General features: G+C 45.1%; 1 protein-coding gene across 1 annotated transcript in view; it reads left to right on the forward strand.

Moving 5' to 3' along the window:
- Nucleotides 1-8668, forward strand: part of RPS6KB1 (ribosomal protein S6 kinase B1) — a 40184-nt gene extending 31516 nt beyond the window's left edge. Inside the window, exons 11-15 of the mRNA XM_070735370.1 lie at nucleotides 258-320; nucleotides 1772-1849; nucleotides 4318-4425; nucleotides 6298-6410; nucleotides 7504-8668. Coding sequence (XP_070591471.1) covers nucleotides 258-320; nucleotides 1772-1849; nucleotides 4318-4425; nucleotides 6298-6410; nucleotides 7504-7741 — 600 coding nt within the window. The 3' untranslated portion in view covers nucleotides 7742-8668. The remainder of the gene's footprint in view (nucleotides 1-257; nucleotides 321-1771; nucleotides 1850-4317; nucleotides 4426-6297; nucleotides 6411-7503) is intronic.
- The last annotated feature ends 2549 nt before the right edge of the window (nucleotides 8669-11217 follow it).

Consider the following 11217-nt stretch of genomic DNA (forward strand, 5'->3'; position numbering starts at 1 on the left):
AGATGGATTTTGATTATTTCTTTTTGAATGGGTGACTCAGAGGGAAAGGTTAATTGGGAAATTGTGCTGCGTGAGCCTCAGCTCTGGCTTTGCTATACTGTAATCCACTTGGCCTTCAGTAAAATATATCTTTCACAACAAATGGAGTTGAGGGTCTTTGCTGACAGGACAAAGTTGGGGCAGTTCTGACAGTTTATAAAGTAACTTTTTCTAAAAGGAAGTCTAACTGGTTTTAAACATCTATTTCCTCTCTTCAGCTGCTAAAGAGAAATGCTGCCTCACGTCTAGGAGCTGGCCCTGGAGATGCTGGAGAAGTTCAGGTACACAATTCTTTGATTTTCCTGGAAAATGTCCTGCCTTCTCTTCTGGCCATTAAAATAATTTTAGAGAAGGGATCGCTTTTCTAACGGGCTTTAAGTCTCTCTGAAATTATACCAAACCCTTTCTTACATCCAAAGCCCGTCTGCTTTGCAACTCAACTGATATAAATGGAAAACTGCAGAGCTATCTCTTCTACTTCCTTGCTTTTTCTTGTACGAGGGGGATAACTGTGAAAAGGCACTGTGTTTCCCCCAAAATAAGCCTTCTCATGGAGCCGGGCATTGGAGTTGGGGGCGGGGAGCGACGAAAGTGCGAGGCCGGCTAAAGTTTTTCTTTTTTTGAATGGCGAAGGTATTTCTTATTCTGAATGTTGCACGTGCGCACGCACTCCCCATCCCCTTGTGGGCTGGCAGGGGGATGGGGGCGGAGAGGCCACAACCGAGAGGCTCGGCACCCGCCCATCCACAGCGGGCGGGGGCGGCCGCGGCTCCCTTTCCTTCTCCCGCCGGTAGCCATCGCTGCAGGTTCCTTGGGTGGGAGCTGCCACTCCCTCTGAACAGCCCAGCCAGGTGGCCCTAGAAAGTGCAGAGATTATTAGAAAGTGGCAGAACCCGCCCGAGGAACTTGCAGCGACTGCTGCCGGCGTGGCTGGAGGTGACGACGATGGGTGAAAGAAAGAGCCGCGCTCGCACGCCGCAAATGCTGGTGAGAGAGAGTGAGAGAGAGAAAAAGGAGAGGAAGGAAGAGAGAGAGAAAGAAAGAGAAAACTCGGCAAGGAGTTGGGGACTTGCTCCACTTCACCTCCTCCTCCTCCCTCAAGGCGGCGGCATTAAGAAAACCGCAGGGTTTTTTTTATAGTCCAGCCCTCCAACAGTCTGAGGGACAGTGAACTGGTCCCCTGTGTAAAAAGTTTGGGGACCCCTGATCTATGGAAATGTCTAGTGGAGAAATTAAGTGCTTTCTTTGACAATGTCTTTTTTAAAAAAAGTTTCCTTTGGGGTATAGTAATTAAAATATAAGCATGGCTGGCTGGGGAATTCTGGGAATTGAAGTCCACACTTGCTGAGGTTGAAACACATCTTTAGTTTATTTTATGGAACAATTATCACTTTGCTCAGTATCCATCCATTCCCCCCGCCCCCCAACAGAGCCACAAGTAGTTCTTCCAAATAAACACAAGGCATGAGAGAGCAGTTAGTTTCACTTCAGCACAGCAGACAAGCCCAGACGAATGAGATCTCTGTTAAGTTTTTGTTTCTATTCTCTGCACAGACTCAGATATGTCTAAGCTCTCATTGGCTGATTTATTTATTATGCCTATTCATTGGCTGACCTTGTTACCATGGCTGTCCTGGTGGTGAATATTCTAACAGCTAAGGACATCTCATTTGTTATGTTCTGCTCGCTTTGATTGGACACTGACTGATAAACCCCCACCCCTTTTTTTTAGGGTCATCCCTTCTTCAGACACATCACTTGGGAAGAACTGCTAGCTCGGAAGCTGGAGCCACCTTTTAAACCTTTATTGGTATGTTATTTAAATCCGCGCTTGTGATCTTCAGGCACAGCCCAGCCAGATAAACCAAATTTTGGAATTATAGTATGCAATTCCCAAACCAGACATGAGAGGTTTGGTCCCATTTTTCCAAAGTTGTCTGAATCAATACTCGGAGCTGCATATCGCATCCCCCAGAAGGGAGTTCACCTCTAATTCTTTCTCCGTTTTAAATTTTGGGCTGAAATGCATCCAAGGGTGAGATTTATTTTTTTTTTAGCAACCGGTTCCCTGCCCTGTTGCTGGGTGGGAGGCCCGTTTCGCCCTCCCGGAGCCTCCACATGGGCCCTGCACTTTCCTGGCATCCAGAACAGGCCGTGTGGAGACTCCTGGGAAGGCGTGGGCGGGATCAGCCAGTCCTTGCAACTACTGGTTTGGCAAACCAGATGTAAAATTAGCATCCGGTTCGCCCAAATCAGTCCAAATCCCGCTCCTGACTGCATCCCCCAATTTTAAAGTGGTTCTTGCATTTCAGAAGAAGCCAGAAGATTTTGCGCTGCTAGCAGAATCTGGGCTTCCTGTAAACCATTGGGTTGCAAAAGTGGATAATTTGCTGATCTACATTCATAAATTAAAGCCCAGAGATGCAGCTGGCTGTTATAGGTAGTCCTCGCCTTAACAACCAATTTGTTTAATGAATCTTCAAAGTTAAACGGCCATGGGAAAAATTACTTAATGATTGTTTTTCACACTTATGATGGTTGCAGCATCCCCTGTCTTCTTGGCAACTGGTTTATATTTTTGACACTTGGCAGTGTCCTGATGTCATATGATCCCCTTCTGCGACCTTCTGACAAGCGAAATCCATGGGAAAGCCCTATTCTCTTAACATCCGTGGCAAGGAACATCGTAAAATGGGGCAAAACCTTACTTAACTGTCACTTAGCAACAGGAATTTTGGGGCTCAATTGTGGTCATAAGCCAAGGGCCACCTATGCAGCCTCCTTCATCTTGGTCTCTTCTAGAAGCATTGGAATTGCAACGAATTTCTCCATTACTGTTGGCTAAGGAATTTTGAAGTTGCAGACACATTCAGCTGAAAGCGTCCAGAATTGGGAAGACGGGTGAATTCTATCAAAAATAGAATTGCTCCGGTAGTCGTCGACTTAACAATCATTCACTTATGACAGTCACAGCATCCCCAGGAATCCTTGTTCAAAATTTGGGTGCGCTAAGCCAGTGTTTTTCAACCACTGTGCCGTGGCACACTAGTGTGCCGCGAGACATGGTCAGTTGTGCCGCAAAGAAGGAAGCTCAGGTTCCGGTCTCACAACGTTTTGCTGAGAGAGAGAGAGAAAGAAAGCAAGAGAGAGAGAAAGAGAGAGCAAGAAAGCAAGAGAGAGAGAAAGAGTGAGAGAGAGAAAGAAAAGAGAGAAAGAGAGAAAACAAGAGTGAGAGAAAGAAAGCAAGAGACAGAAAGAGCAAGAAAGAAAGAGAGAGAGAGAGAAAAGGAGAGGAAGGGAGAGAGAGAAATGAGCAAAAAGGGGAGGAAAAAAGAGAAATGAGAAAATGATTGAGACAGAGAATGAGAGGAAAGAGAGAGAAAAAAGAGAGAGAAAAAAGAGAGAGAGAAGTGACTCTTGATTTAAAGCATATGATAAAAAGCACCCAAAGAATAAGAGAGAAAAAAACCCCAGCCCTCACCTGTTTTTGGAAATGGTTCAAGAGTGTGTATATATACACACACACACACAAGGGGGGAGGAGACAGGGATGGAAAAAGAGAGGAGAGTGTCTTAGGGTGTCATTTTGTGTCATTTTGGTTGGTGGTGTGCCCCAGGATTTTGTAAATGTAAAAAATGTGCCGTGGGTCAAAAAAGGTTGAAAATCACTGCGCTAGGCAACCTGCAAGTATTAACAACAATTGTAGCATCCCTGGGTCAGGTGATGGTCATTCACAACTTCCCAGCTGACTTTCAATAAGCAGAGTCAGTGAAAGAAGAGTCACTTAAATCAGCACATGATTTTTCAATAGCCGCAGTGATTTGCTTAACAACCGTGATCAGGAAGGTCCTAAAATTGGGCATGACTCGCTTAACAGCTGCCTTGCTTAGCGAGCACTGAACTGTCACTAATTGCGGGTCATAAAGTTGAGGATGACCTGTATGTGCTTTATAATTGCAGTAACTCAGACTCGGTAGAGCTCTGGAGTCCAGCTAATGGGTGCGCTTGGGAGGGGCGGTCTCCTTGATGTCTTGGCCTTGAAGGCATCTCTTCTCAATCCTCCTTTTTCTTTGATCCGTGACTCTCTTCCCCCTTCCCCTTACCCAGTTGTCCAAAAAGGGACGCTCCGGTGGCGGCAGCAGGAACTCCAGCAGGGATCTACGGAACGCTTCCTCCATCCAGAAGCTTTGTCTCCGCTAAGGCTGTTGTGCTTGTCTGTTAAACTATTAAAAAAAAAACCAACCAAAAACCCTTCCCCAACTTTTGTTTTTTGCAAAGCAATCCGAAGAAGACGTGAGCCAATTTGATGCAAAATTTACACGTCAGACTCCCGTCGATAGTCCAGATGACTCGACCCTCAGCGAAAGTGCCAACCAAGTTTTCTTGGTGAGTAAGCTTGAGGATGAATATCTATGGAGATGTTCAATCATCTAGGTCATGTTCGTCCCAAAGGTTCTTTTCCCAGAAGGCAACTTGACTTTCATTGGGGCTGGGAGGTTGTTTTCCCCTTGAAAAAAAATTCACTTTTCATCCCAGAAGCTGCTGCTTCAAGAATGGAATGGAATGTATGGAGAGTAGAGTGGAGTGGAGTAGAGTAGAGTAAATAGAGTAGAGTAAATAGAATAGAGTAAATAAAGTAGAGAAAAAAGAGTAGAGAGAATAGAATAGAGAAAATAGAATAGAATAGAAAATCAAATAGAGACTAGAATAGAATAGAATAAATAGAATTTTATTGGCCAAGTGTGATTGGACACACAAGCATATGCTTTCAAACTGGATGAGAAGCAAAATGTTTTCGGAGGGGGGGGGAGGGGGGGAAATCTAGGAAAGTCCAATTGATTTTGGAAAAAGCATCTTTGGAATGTTTGAGGATGAATCCTGACACATCCAAGCCAACCAGGTCTGTTTGCTTTCTTGCTCCAATTCTCAAAATGTAGATGAACTGCAGTTTCCATTGCCATGACCATTTATCTAGTATGCAGTTCTGTGTTAGCAAAAACTTCAGAAGAGAAGGATTTAGGGGTAGTGATTTCTGACAGTCTCCAAATGGGTGAACAGTGCAGTCAGGCGGTAGGGAAAGCAAGTAGGATGTTTAGCTGCATAGCTAGAGGTATAATAAGCAGGAAGAGGGAGATTGTGATCCCACTGTATAGAGTGCTGGGGAAACCACATTTGGAATACTGTGTTCAGTTCTGGAGACCTCACCTACAAAAAGATATTGACAAAATTGAACGGGTCCAAAGACGGGCTACAAGAATGGTGGAAGGTCTTAAGCATAAAACGTATCAGGAAAGACTTCATGAACTCAATCTGTATAGTCTGGAGGACAGAAGGAAAAGGGGGGACATGATGGAAACATTTAAATATGTTAAAGAGTTAAATAAGGTCCAGGAGGGAAGTGTTTTTAATAGGAAAGTGAACACAAGAACAAGGGGGCACAATCTGAAGTTAGTTGGGGGAAAGATCAAAAGCAACATGAGAAAATATTATTTTCCTGAAAGAGTAGGAGATCCTTGGAAAAAACGTCCAGCAGACGTGGTTGGTAAATCCACAGTAACTGAATTTAAACATGCCTCCATCTTAAGATAAAATACAGAAAATAGTATAAGGGCAGACTAGATGGACCATGTGGTCTTTTTCTGCCAATAAATCTTCTATGTTTCTAATAATCTCGGAAACGAGATTATTTTCACCTACCTTTTCACCTATCTCGAGTTCCTCACTCGTTATTTCCCCCCTTGCTGCTGGCAATGTACACCGCTCAAAAAAATAAAGGGAACACTTAAACAACACAGTATAACTCCTAGTAAATCAAACTGCTGTGAAATCAAACTGTCCACTTAGGAAGCAACAATGATTGACAATCAATTTCATTTTGTTGTCAGCGTATTCAACTCAGTATTCAATGAGAATATTTCATTATTTCAGATCTAGGATGTGTTATTTGAGTGTTCCCTTTATTTTTTTTGAGCAGTGTCTATATTTCTGCAGTGTTGCTTGGGTATAAGGAGAGTCCGAAGGCAACTGGCAGAGAAAGAGCTTTCTTCTCCAGAGCTGACCCAACAGATCAGCCTGAGTTAAGCTATCTTGGTTGCTCCTACCTGTATGTTGGTCCTCCTTGCAACGCTGGTGGGGGTTGGCACTTCATGGCCAGTTTTGGTTTCGTCACAATGCAATGCCCTCATTCGAGTTCTTTCTTTCTTTTTTGGTGGGGATGGTCGCCGGCCATCCTCGTTTCTCCTCCCCCCTCCCTTGCAGGGTTTCACGTACGTGGCTCCCTCCGTACTTGAAAGCGTAAAAGAGAAGTTTTCCTTTGAACCAAAAATCCGGTCACCGCGCAGATTTATTGGCAGTCCTCGGACTCCCATCAGGTATTTGTCTCTTCCCATTGCTGGATGTTTTGTGAGTGCTTAGCCTCTGTCTGCTCTTCATGAAAGCCTGAGAATGTCAGTTGGTTGCGTGGGAATGTCGTATTTTTTATCCAAAGGTTTGCAAACAGGTTTCCATACAACCCGGTCAGTGCCATAAAACGTCCATAAGTCAGTTGGTAGAAGGCCCTTATTTGTAGTTGCTGTGGCACTGCTGTGATCTCCAGGTTGGAAGATAGGTGCAAGTAAGCACAGAAAGTCTACATCGTTGCCTCACCATTAAGTTACCCATAGTCAGCATATTCTGGCTTAAATAGCACTGTAGATACAACTGTTGGGCTTGTGTACAATATGATTTCACCTTTTGCCTCTAAAATACTTGGCTTAACACAGGAGTCTCCAACCGTGGCAACTTAGAGACTTGTGGACCTCAATTCCCCAAATTCCCCATTCAACATGGTTAGCTGAGGACTGGGAGTTGCACAAGTTGATGGGAAGGAGGGAGGGGGAGAGACAGAGAGAGAAAGGTAGATGATGGATGGATGGATGGATGGATGGATGGATGGATAGATAGATAGATAGATATATAGATAGATATAGAAGAGAGAAAGATGATGGACGGATATAGATAGTATTGTATTTTTTGGAGTATAAGATCCCCCAAATTAAGGTGAGTCTTAATATAAGAATATAAGACCTTAATTTTGGGGGAGGAAAATAGTGGTAAAAAATCTGCCTACCAGGTATTCATCTGGCTAGGGTCCTTCGTCTGGTCAGCTTCAGCACATAATTTTATCCCCTGGTTAGGGCTTTTTAAAAACCTTATTCAGAGAGAATAGCAATGAAAACAAGCCTGCAAAGACTTAGGACTGGGGGAAAAAACTTTGGTGTAGCCATCAAAAAATCCTGCAAGCCAGGAAGGTTGTTAGCACCTCATTAGGGCTGGGGAAAACATAGCTTCGAAAAAGCTACACTCAGAGTATAATATGCACCCAAATTTTCAGCCTCTTTTAGGAGAGGGAAAGGTGCCTCTGAAAAAATACGGTATTTATTTTTTGATGAAAAGTTTTCAATGGCTGCTTCTTCTCTTCCAAAGCCCTGTCAAGTTCTCTCCGGGCGACTTCTGGGGACGAGGCGGTTCCTCCGGCGTGGCCAATCCTCAGCCGCCCATGGACTACCCGATGGAGACGGGTGGGATCGAACAGATGGATGTAACAGTCTGCGGAGAAGCCTCCGCTCCGCTTCCGATCCGGCAGCCCAACACGGGGCCCTACAAAAAGCAGGCCTTCCCCCTCATTCCCAAACGACCAGAGCACTTGCGCATGAACCTATGACATCATCGGCCGCAGCCCTTTTCCCCGACACCCGACTGGAGCGACAAGCAGACGAGGAGGACAGCTCTCTGCGAAACGGCAGCCGTGCCTCACCGCCACCCTTCTGCCAAAAGACGAGACCTCTCGTGGCTTCTGCCCCCATCCCCAGCGACGGTATCAAGTTAGTCATTGCACAGAATAACGGAAAAGAAGAACGAAAAGAATGGATCCCCCCTCGCTTCCTTCCTCTCCCCTCCTTTCTCTTTCTCCCCACCTGCTCCGTCCCTCCTCTGAATCAATGGTGCGTAAAGACAGGACGTGAGCGAAAAAAAGGGGAAAAAATGGTATTACACAACTTAGGCACAGCAAGCTAACCAATAAGCAGCGTGGCATCTTCTCCGCTCTTATCAAAGATATATATTTCCCCCCCCCCCCAAGTCAAATCGCTTCAAGCTAACAGGATGGAGAGTAGACTTTGGCTCTCCTGCATGGTTGTGCCACCCCCCACCCCCCAGGGAAGTCCGTGCCCCCTGGGCGAGTGTGCAGAATGCCAGCCCCTGGCCCCCTTTTTCTTCCCGAGGATTTCATCCCGCCGAGTTCCTTCCGGGGGGCTTCCTGCAATCTTAAGAAACGATCGGAGGTCCGAGGCTGAACTCCAACCACATGCAGAAATCAACCTAAACGAATCTTGTTTTAAAAGAAATAATTTTACTTACTAGTTTTTCCCCCTTCCCCTTTCAGAAGGGGCTCATCATCATAAAAAGTCTCCCACGGTTGGAACTACGGAATTATTGGTTTCCCTCAGCAAAGAGAGAAATAGAACAAGCTAGCGAGACTCAACATTTCTTATTATATTTGAAATTATGGTTTTTGTAAAAGAATTAATAATAATAAATCACTGTTAATTACGTTGCCAAGATTGGTAGGATAACAGTTTGACCCTCTTCATCTGGTTTAAATGCTTTATTTTTTCCCCCTCTTGGTCTTGTTTTGTTTGAAAGAAGATTCCCATCAGGCCGTGGGTCACCCAGAAAGCTTGGCTAGTGCTTTAATCCAAGGTCTTTTTGATGTTTTTCCGTCCCCCGTCCCCCCAACGCTCACCTTTTGCCCTGCTGGTCTGCAGTTCTGTGGCTGTGTTGAATTCTAGGTGTCTTGTCCTATATTCTCATCGTTCTGAACAAAAATCTTGTCTTATCGGAAACATTTCTTTTTATGCTGGATATATAGTTTGCTATATAACCCGGCACACGTGCCAAGGAGGGATTAAAACCTATCGCAAAAAGGGGCACAAGCTTTAGCAGACGACTATCTTCTTTTTTAAAAAATAAAAATAAAAACCTGCACATTTCTATTGGTGTTGCAGCAGATTGGGAATGCTCAGAAGGGATGGTTTTAAATCCCCTGTTTGTTCCGTTGCTCCTCGGTGATGGATGACCGTATAGCTTCTCTGCCGGGGCAAAGCCATCCATTGATTGTATGGAGGGGATAAAAGGGAAAAAAAGAAAAAAAAACGCAAGTATTACGATGGCCTTCGACGAATGTCTTCCAGAGAACTTTTTGCAATTTAATTTCAGGAAATGTTCAGAAGATTTGCTATTTATGTTTCTGCGAGTGTTATTGAAGAAAAAGGAAAGAAAAAAAATAAAATAAAACCTGTACACAAAAGACTATATGCCGTCACAGGTACAAAGAATTAAATAAAGGTAACTTTACCTTAACTTAAAATACTTCCTGCCTTAAAGAAAGCATTTCCATTGCTACAGCTTGGTGAAAGGGTGAATTTTGGTCCACAAGAGTGGGTGAGTGGATTGTTGGGACAGGGTGGGCATCCTTTCGCTTGGTCGTCGTTTCCCCCCCCCCTTCTTAAACCTGGTCAGTCTGCAACCATGGCTACTTAAGAGGGTTTTTGTGATGCTTTTGTTGTGCTTCTCTCCTTGAGCCATAGGATCTGAGCCATAACTATATTTTTTATTTGAATCTAGCCAGAACCTCTTCCCCAACTGTACTTCCCCACCTCGGATCCAGAAGTCAGGGGGGGCCGTGTTGAGGGGAGTGGGGGGCAGGGATTGTTGAGCACGGCTTCATCTCTGTTGTGTAGAGTCGTCGACCTTGGCTTCCCCCCTCCAGGAGCAAAAGGAAAACCACAATCCTGGAAATGAGAGACCCACCGAAAAGGGGCGGTGATTCTCCTCTAGGTAGCTCAAGAGCTCGTTCAGGTTCTAGAACAAGGATCTCTAGACTTGACCACTTGTAAGGGACTCTCAGAATTCCCCAGCCATCATGACTGGCTGAGAAATTTTGGGACTTAAAAGTCCACAAGCCTTAAAGTGGCCATGTCTAGAGACTCCCGTCTTAAAGTATGCTGGCTGGGGAATTCTGGGACTTGAAGTCCACAAGCCTTAAAGCGGGTCTCCAAACTTGGCTACTTTTAAGACTTGAGTCCTTCAGTCAACCTGACTCGCTGGTGGATTCTGGGACTTAAAGTCCACAATCCTTAAAGTGGCCATGTCTTGAGACTCCCTTCTTAAAAGCATGTTGGCTGGGGAATTCTGGGAATTGAAGTCCATAGAGCGACCAAGCTTGGGAACTCCTGTTCTAGAACTTGAGGACCGGCAATCTAAATTTTGCATGGGCCACTCCAAAATGAGACTCTGTCCGATACCCTCAAGCATCAATCAATGTCGTGTGAATAGTGAGACGTTTCTGGATGAGGATAGTATCTGGGTGTGAGCTAGATCGGGGGTCTTCCACTGTTGTTCTACCACAGGCACCATCTTCGGATTTAGCACGTTGTGTCACGTCAACTAACTAATCACGGCATTGTTTCCTTTTGCAGAGGAATAATAGCACAATTGGGGAAGAGGATGAAAAGGAGAGAAGGGGAGGGAGACTGCAGCTTGTGGTCCTCAAGTCCCATGAAGACCACCATTGCCTGGGTGAAGGTCTTGGCAGGCCCAGGAGAGGAAAGGGGCTCGCTCATTTTTCTCCTGTCATTTGGAAAACCCCGTGGCTCTGGAACAGCCTTTCCCAACCTTGTTCATTTCCAGGTGTGTGAACTTCAACTCCCACAATTCCACAGCCAGCATGATGACCATTGAGAAGAATTCTCGGAGTGGAAGTCCAGATGTACCTGGAAATAGCCAGGTCTTGCAAAGATTGATCTAGGGGCATCCGTTGGGACAGGTAGAACTTTTTCCTTGTCTGAACTATGGAAAAGGTAGTCCTTCCTATGGAGGCACATAACTCTCCATCCATGAAATCTAAATTTTGGGAGCGGTGCAAGACGCTCACTTTTCAGTGTTTGGCGGTTCCTTCTCTGTGGCTGGCTACAATCACCTTGTGTACGTTGTGTGCTGTCGCTTAAGCAGACCTCCCTTAGCTGAGGGATTAGCAGAGAAAATCTAGTAGTGTTGGATGGAATTGTGTCGTTGGCTATCCAACCTTGGCAACATTTAAGATCAAGTGAACTTCAGCTCCCAGAATATAGCTTGCCATGC

Source organism: Erythrolamprus reginae, chromosome 1 (assembly GCF_031021105.1).
Source record: "Erythrolamprus reginae isolate rEryReg1 chromosome 1, rEryReg1.hap1, whole genome shotgun sequence".
Lineage (NCBI taxonomy): Eukaryota > Metazoa > Chordata > Lepidosauria > Squamata > Dipsadidae > Erythrolamprus > Erythrolamprus reginae.